The sequence below is a fragment of the Sminthopsis crassicaudata genome, chromosome 1 (assembly GCF_048593235.1).
Source record: "Sminthopsis crassicaudata isolate SCR6 chromosome 1, ASM4859323v1, whole genome shotgun sequence".
NCBI classification, from domain to species: Eukaryota; Metazoa; Chordata; class Mammalia; order Dasyuromorphia; family Dasyuridae; genus Sminthopsis; species Sminthopsis crassicaudata.
In genome coordinates, this window is record NC_133617.1 from 68,923,660 (window position 1) to 68,932,399 (window position 8,740).

The 8,740-nt window shown below is 39.1% G+C and overlaps 1 protein-coding gene across 1 annotated transcript in view; it reads right to left on the reverse strand.

Annotated features, from left to right (window-relative positions):
- Window positions 1–2,294, reverse strand: part of ADGRE1 (adhesion G protein-coupled receptor E1) — a 39,070-nt gene extending 36,776 nt beyond the window's left edge. Inside the window, exon 1 of the mRNA XM_074309993.1 lies at window positions 1,933–2,294. Within this exon, the coding sequence (XP_074166094.1) occupies window positions 1,933–1,963 (31 nt within the window). The 5' untranslated portion in view covers window positions 1,964–2,294. The remainder of the gene's footprint in view (window positions 1–1,932) is intronic.
- Window positions 2,295–8,740: the final 6,446 nt, after the last annotated feature.

Below are 8,740 nucleotides of genomic sequence, written 5' to 3' on the forward strand. Positions count from 1 at the left end.
GCTAGTATTTTATTAACATATTTGAATCAATTATGGATATTTGCCTATATTCCTTTTTTATTAATTTATATTTTTTATTTATATATATATTTTATTTATATTTCTTCAATAGTAGTATGTGTGAGTATGAGAAGCTAAGTTTCTACAGATATTAAAACAAGATGAAGGGAGGGATGAAGTATCTTGTTAAGTTACTTTTCCAACCAATCACTGTGTGAGTCAAGGAGGTGAAGAAGACTGGAAAAATAAGAAAGGGCCAGATCAAATGATCCTTGGAATAATAGAGAGACACCAGAATTTATTAAGCAGGGGCCTGGAAGGAGGAGAAGAATGAAGCCTGGGATTAGGGAAACTCTTTGGAGGCTGCTGGGAGGCTGAAATAGAGCAGGAGAAACTTGAAGTAGGGAGATCAATTAAAAGACTATTGGAATAGTCTTTCAGAGTTAATAAGTTCCCTTGAACTAAGGGGTTAGCTGTATGAATAGAGAGCTCCAAGGGGATATATGTGAGAAATGTTGTAAAGAGAGAAACAACAAAGTCTGACAATAGATTGGTATGTAGGGAGAGAGAGAGAGTAAGGAGGATGGTATCTGGGGTTTGCAAGTCTGGATCACTGGGAGGATGGTGGTGACTTCCATAGTAATAGGTAAGTTAGGTAGATGGGTTTGGGGAAAATATAATGAGTTATCTTTTGAGCATGCTGAGTTTGAAAAATCTCTGAGAGATTTAGTTGGAAATATCCACAAGATAATTTGCAATTTGAGATTGTCACGTGGGAGAGAGACAGAGCTGTATATCTAGATCTGGAAGTCTTCTGTATAGAAATAGTAACTGAATCCCTGAAGGGAAGGAAACTAGCATTCATTAAACACTTACTATGTTTCAGGCACTGTGCTAAGTGATTTATATGTAATTTCTCATTGTATCTTCACACAATACTAGGAGTAGACACTATCATTATTCTCATTTTTATAGTTTAGGAAACTGAAATTGTGACTTTTCCTAGAATCACAGAGCTAGCAAATGCCTGAGTTTAGATTTGAACTCAGAGTAGTTCTCTCTATTCACTGTGCCATCTTGGGAGATGATGAAATCACCAAGAAAGAAAGTAAAGAAAGAAAAGAGAAAGATGGTTTAGAACAAAGCCTTGGGGTTCATCTACTATTAGGGAAGATTACAAGGATGAAAAACCAATAAATGAACCAGCAAAAGAAACATCAAGCAGATAGAAGGAAAACCAGGAGAGAAGGGAGTCCTAAAATCCCAGAAACACAGAGTATCCAAGAAGAAATGTCAGCATATCAAATGATGCAGAAAGTCCAAGGAGGAAGATTAGGAAGAGGCCATTTGATTTCATTAAGAAACTGTTGGAGGAGTAGTTACACTCCAGTAACTGAAGTTAACAAAGCAACCTAACATAGTTAAGAGCAGAGAGAACAGTTTCAATTGAATCATGATGTTAGAAGGCAAATTACAGAGAGTTAAGAAGAAAGGAAAGGAAGTTATTAATTGTAAATGACTCTTTTCATAAGTTTGGTTAAAAAAAGGAGAAAATAGCATGCTGGGTAGTGTAGTTGATAAATTCTAGTGAGGATCTTTTAAGGATGGGAGCTCTAAGTGAGCCTGTTTGTAGGTAATAGAGAAGGCAGCAGTAGAGAAGGAGAGAATGAAGAACCTAGAATGAGGAAGAGGATGATAGTGGGGATAATCTGGAGAAGACAGGAGGCTATGGGATCCAAGGATTATATAGAGAAGCTGGCCCTGTTTTTTTCCTCTCTAAAATGAACGAATTGGGTTAGAAGTTCTTCCATTCTTAATAGATAATCCTATGACCCCCTGTTTACTCAGGTTCATAGAAAGGAAAGCACATTGTTCCACATCCTATGAAGAATGAGTGGCTCATTCCCTACCCCTAGCTGACCTCACACTCACCTAGGAGAAGAACAATTCCTCTTCCCTGCATGATGCTGGTGCATCTGGGTCTTCAAAGAGGAACCTCTTCTTCTTTAGCTTGCTTTTGAGTGATAAATGAGAGGGCGGGGAAAACTCTTGACCACAGGAGAAGGGCCCACCAGCAAATGAATCTTGCTTTGCTAAGTGTTCACCTCTAAAAGTTTTCTATTTTAAAATAAGTATTTATAGTCAACTCTAATGTTTCCTCTTGGAAAAATAGCTGGAAGCCCAAGGGAAGTGGTTCTTTGAGCACAATGTTACTGTGAAGACAAAGTTTCTTTTGGTCTAAGGAAGTAGAACTCAGGTAAGAGAGTGGAGCTCTCTGAGGGAACTAGGGAGGTGATCCTCTGATGAATCAGCCCCTGCTTCCCCCCTACTTTCCTCACACTGGACAATGAAAGGAGCCTGAGTTATAATCCTAACTCTGCAACAAATTTGTAGATAGACTTTCTTCTTTGTTCAACTTCACAGATATTTATTAAACACTGACTACAAGAACAATACTTTGCTCCGCCCTTTCAATCCCAATGAAAAGAGGCACAGAACTAATCTCAAAGAGCTTAAATTCTTTTTTTCCCCCTCTATAGTATTTTATTTCTCCAATTATATGTGTGAGGAGAATGATAAATTAAGTTTCCACAGATAACAAAACAGGATGAAGGAGGGGTGAAGTATCTTGTGAAGTATCTCCTACTAATCACCACGTGAGTCAAGGAAATGAACTGAACAACAAAGTTCCTGACAAAGGGGCCCAGGCTTAAACTGGTCCAAACCAGCTAGGGTCAATGACAGGACACAAGCCTTTTGACATATGGAATGGGTGAATAAAAAGGATTGTAAATCAACCAATTGTAACTCATTGGGAGTCCGATTTAAAGTAATTTGGATTATAAATCTGACCAATTCTAACTAACTCTGACTGTAAATCCAACCAATCCAAACCTTGGAAGGGAGCATAAGGAAAGTGAACTAATGGTATAAAACTTGCTCCTGATTCTGTATTCCACATGTCCTCCTTGGGAGGATACTGGTTTCTGCTGAGAATTGACTAAAGGACTTTTACTCTAAAAGAGCATTGGCTATAATACTACTCCTGGACAAGTTTGCAAGCAGCAAAGCAATGGGGAAGTGGCAGCTTATCTCAGGCTTATTCTTTAATTCTGTTAAAGTTCTGATGAAGTTTGGGGCGGGGCAGGGAGTTGTGGGAACCCCCTTCTAGTTGGTGCAGGTCCTTCGTAAATGAATTTACAAACCTGAAAAGTTAAACTGGCAAAAGAAGTTTATTATTAAAAGATCTAATGGACAAATCCTCTAGCAGAGAAGGTTTCTAGCAGAGAAAACCTGACAGAGAGGTGAATAAGGTCTTGTTTGGGAAATAGGTGAGAGAGATAAAGAGGGAGTAATGCTGAAAGAGAATGTCATTTCAGTAGGCAGAGGGTCGCAGCTATGCCAAGGGGAGAGAGGGGTTTCCTCAGCGGATTAGGTCCTCTGCAAGGAGTTGGGTTGAAGGAAGCTTGTTATATGGGCAGCTCTTGGTGGGGGCTGGGAGCAGTTTGAGTTGGAATCACAATAGAAAATCTTGGAATTGAATGAGTGTCTCTGGCTAATCTCCAACTCAATAAAGCTGGATAAATAAAGCTCCATCTCTAGGAGTGGTCCTGGATTCAAGTAGTCCCACCCATATAACAGAATGAAACCACTTTATCTTGATTTCCTGAGATGGGTCTCTCAGGGGAGAGCTTGGTGTTCCCCCCCCAAAGTCAGAGTGAAAGAAAGAAAGTTTCAGGGTTCTCCTCATTAGTTCCATAGGGTCTTTTGTTTTCAACATTCAATTTTGTAAAATTTTGAGTTCTGAATTTTTTCACCTCTCTTTACCTCCCCTTTCCCCTGAAAATGGGCTGCTTCTGGGGGCAGTTAGTTGGTACAGTGATAGAGCACCAGCCCTGAAGTCAGGAGGGCCTGAATTCAAATCTGGCCTTAGACACTTTAACACTTCCTAGCTATGTGACCTTGGGCAAGTCACTTAGCCCTAATTGTCTTAGCAGTATATATATAAAGAAACACACACACACACACAGAGAAAGAGAGAGAGAGAGAGAGAGAGAGAGAGAGAGAGAGAGAGAGAGAGAGAGAGACAGACAGACAGACAGACAGACAGACAGACAGACAACAGACAGAGTGTGAGAGAGAAACAGAGAGGCAGAGAGACAGAGACAGAGAGAGAAAGAATATACTTAGATCTACATTCAATCTCCACAGTTCTCTGGATCTGAATGGCATTTTCCCTCCCAGGTCTACTGGAATTGTCTTGGATCACTGTATTACTTAGAAGAACTAAGTCTATCATAGTTGATCATCACATAATCTTGCTGTTACAGTGTATAATGTTCTCCTGGTTCTTCTTACTTCACTCAATATTAACTCATGTAAGTCTCTCCAGACTTTTCTGAAATTAGCCTGTTATGCTTATCATGTCTTATACAACAATAGTATTACATTACATTCATATACCATAATTTACTTTTTTTCTCAATGGTATTTCATTTTTACAAATACATGCAAAGATAGCTTTCAACATTTTATTTTTGTAAGACGTTGTGTTCCAAGTTTTTCTCCTTTCCTCCCTTATCTCCCTCTTCCCCAAGATAGCAAGAAATCTGATATAGGTTAAATATGTGCAATCCTTTTAAACATATTTCCATATTTGTCATATTATGCAAGAAAAATCATACCAAAAGGGGAAAAAAACAACAAGAAAGAAACAAACAAAAAAGGTGAAAATGCTATGCTTCAATCCACATTCAGTCTCCAAAGTTCTCTCTCTGAAGGTGGATGGTATTTTTCATCCAAAGGCTGTTGGAATTGACTTGAATCACTGCATTGTTCAGAAGAGCCAACTCCATCCCCGTTGATCATCACATAATCTTCTTGTTACTTTGCACAACGTTCTCTGGCTCTACTCACTTCACTTTATTTTTACATATGTGGAAATTGAGGCTTAGAAAGGTTAAATAGCTTATTGAGAGTCACATTGCTAGTGCCTTTAGGCAGGATTTGGAATAGAGTCCAAGACTCTATATACTCTATGACCTTACCATCCATAAAGTGAAATAAGGCTGGAGAAGTAATCTGGGAAGGACCTCAAATATAAGGTTACATATTCTGGTTTTTATCCCAGAAACAAAAGATGGCAACTATGGGCTTCAAATGAGAAAAACACGAAAACTTGGTGTTATAGATCAGAGAGTTTTGTATTAATAACATGGATATGGATAGGCAGAATGGGATTTCTGACTCTACTCTGTAATCCCTGTATTTGCTTTATGTACCAACAACTGCCCAGACCAAATGATTATTTAAATATCCTCTGTGCTTTGAAATCCTTTCAACATCCAGGTAAGTCAGGGTCATCAGAGGGTGTTGAACTCCAAGTAGAACAGTATAGTCTGTGTTACTGAGAGCCATGAGGAGCAGGGCAGGCCAGGATGTTGTGACCAAATTTAGTGGAGCCCAAGTTAACTGCCCCATAGATGGATTGATCTGCAGCCAGGGTATGGTCTGCCCTACCTCATAGCCTGGGGTTTCTCAGACTGATAGCACTTTCCTTGGGACTGCTTTTTCTCTGGGTGACCTTGAGCAAAGGTTCATGAAAAGTTGAAGGAAGTTCGCTAGTTGCATTTGCTTAGCAAAAATAATGGTTTAGGGGTAGCTAGGTAGTACAGTGGCTTAAGCACACACCCTGAAGTAAGAAGGACCTAAATTCAAATCTGTCTTCAGATGCCTACTAGTGTGAATCTTTTCAAGTCACTTCACTCCAACTGCTTGCAATAAAATAATAATAATCACATTATAGTTATATATATATATATATATATATATATATATATATATATATATACATTATAATAGTTATATGATGATGGTGATGACAATGATGATGATGATGATTTAAATGAATTCTTGGAGTCGGAGTAAGCCATTGTATCTGTTAAAGAACCTCCGGAACCTACTAAGGATTTTGAGCAAGGTACAAATGTAATGAAACGTGATGAGAGCTAAGAATTAGGAAAGAGATTTCTGCAGCCTGTAGAATGGACTGGAGCAGAGAGGTTGGAAGGAAAAATCAGGGATGTTTAATCTAAAGAAAACAGAGGGTGGACCATGGAGAGAGGGTAATAGGTCTTCAAACAGCTTAAGGGCAAACAAGTAGAACAGAGATTAGTTGCTCTGACTGGCCCTTGAGATACCCAGGAGCTGTGGGGTGGAAGCAAAGAGGATGGAGGTTTAGTGTAGAGTCAAGAAAATCTTCTTAATCATTAGGGGAAATCCTAGGCATTGCCAAGTATGTAACAGTCTGCTTAGGGAGGCAATGGGCTTCTTCCGCAACTTCATCTCACCCAAGACTACTGACAGGCTCAGTCTGCAGGGATTCACCCACCATCTGATACCTTCTTGCTTTGCTGGCCATTTCCACTTTCAGAAAGTAGAGGAAGCAATGAGAGAATGTGCCTCTTTTCTGATCATCAACAACTGAATGGGATGTGGAAGTAAAGACAAGCTGGGAAAGGAGTAGTTTCTTCTAGGAGAGGGGAGGAGAGGAAGCTTTGAGTAGTGACTGGTGTGAACTTAACATCAAGGAGCCCTGGGTTTGAATCATACTTCCAACACTGACTAGATTGGGAACCATAATCACTCACCACAACCATGACCCCCAGCCTCCATTTCCTCTTCTACAAAGTGACAATAATAGCATCTACTTCACAGAACTATGGGAATAAACAGTACAATTTCTAAATAAGTTTTTGTAAATCTTAAAGCACTAAATAAATGTGAGCTGTTATGTGTTTTTGTTATGAGAACTTCAGGGCGGTTGTGGGGGAAAAATGTTTTGTAAACTTTAAAGAATTGCAAATATGTGATCTATAATTATTGTTTTATTTAGTAAAGCAGATTTCTAAAAATCCAGAGTAGGGGAAATATGATCAGACTCCTCAAATAATGTCAGATTTGGTTGACATTATTTTTGGATAATTTTATCAAAGTAGTATTTTGTTGTTGTTGTTGTTGTTTTTTTTTTTTTGTTTTTTTTTTGTTTTTCTTTTTTCCCCTCTTTCATACTTTGTTATAAGGGATGACTTTCTGGGAGGAGGGAAAGGGATATTTTGGGAAATAAAAGTGACAAAGAAGCAAAACACACTAATAGCAATTTTTAAAAGTCAAAAAGATAAAGTAGTCCTAGGGGCAGAGCTTTTATCATTCAGCTCAATTCAATAAACACTAAATACTTGTATATGCTGGCATGTGCCAAATGGGGATACAAATGAGAAAGACAGTCCTTAATCTCAGGGAGCTTACTATATATATATAGTATGTATGTATGTATGTCCGGGCTAGCTCCCTGGAGGGCTTCAGGGTCAGCCAGAATTGGGATAAATCAAAGTCTTTGGTCTTTGGGAGGAGAAGTGAAGGAGACAGTATCCTGGATTCCAGAGTCTCCAGCCTCTATTCTACTTGTCCTTCGGGCATCCTCCTCTCCCCCCTTCCAATTGTTGCCTACAATTATCTTAACACCAAACATTCTGCTAACACCAATGGTGAGGAGAGCCATTATCCAAATATATGCTAATGGAGCAATTATCTTACATAGAATAGGTAATTAGCCTTAAGTGCTTCCTTGTCTGATTCAAGCATACCTTTTTGGAGTTTCAGGCTTCTACAACTTACAATTTGGTAGAAGAAAATACACTAAAAGAAGTTTTCTTCTTCTTTCTTCTTCTTTTGGTAACTGGGGTTAAGTGACTTGCTCAGGGTCACACAGCTAGGAAGTGTTAAGTGACTGAGGCTAAATTTGAACTCAGGTCCTCCTGACTTCAGGACTGGTGCTCTTGTCTACTACACCAACTAGCTGCCCCAAAAGAAGCTTTTAAAAAAAGATTCAAGAGGGATTGTAGTTCACTTATGTTTAATCATCCTAGTGTTAAGGTGTGAGAATGTAGCAATTCCTGAGAAGTCCTAGGCTACCCAGCCTTGGAAGTGCCACAGACAATGCTGGCTGTCAGAGAAGAATCTGTTGGTCAATAAGCCATAGAATCCAATGATGGGAACTACTCCACCCCTACCATTCCTCAACTGTGTACTTCTGAGAGCATATCAACCTAATCTTTGTTTCTTTTTGCTATAAAATTATCTTCTTATTTTTGGCTCTTTGCTATATCCCCTTAGAACTTTAGTCCACTTCAATTGGTGTTACAATAATAATAAATCTTTGCCCCTTAACTTGGAGAATAAGTGTGTGCATTTTTTTTTTTTTTTTTGCCAAATCCATGACACTGACCAGGGGACTCTACTCTTGTTGGGGTGTCTTCCTTCTCAACATTTTTAGTACCCAATATGAAGCTTCAAATTTTATGTACTCCTTGTTAAAGTAAGTCCCTTTATATATTATACATGTAAGTGTGTGTGTGTGTGTGTGTGTGTGTGTGTGTGTGTGTGTGTGTGTGTGTATGTAAAAATCCCTATAGCTGGGTCACCTCAGGCACCTAGGAAGGTTTGTCTGGGTTGTCAGATGGATGGACTGGGGTTGCCTGGGCTTGAAATTTCTTGCCACATCTCAGCAAAGTTCCTTCTTGACTAAGGAATCTTTACCACCTTTTCACTCTCCCTGGATGCCAGAGGAGGTGAGGCACTAGAGGACTAAGAATTCTAAGGCTCATGGCAAAGATAGGACAGTTCATCTATCCCTAAATCTACTGGAAGGGAATTGAAAGTAGACCATGCCTTAGGTCCC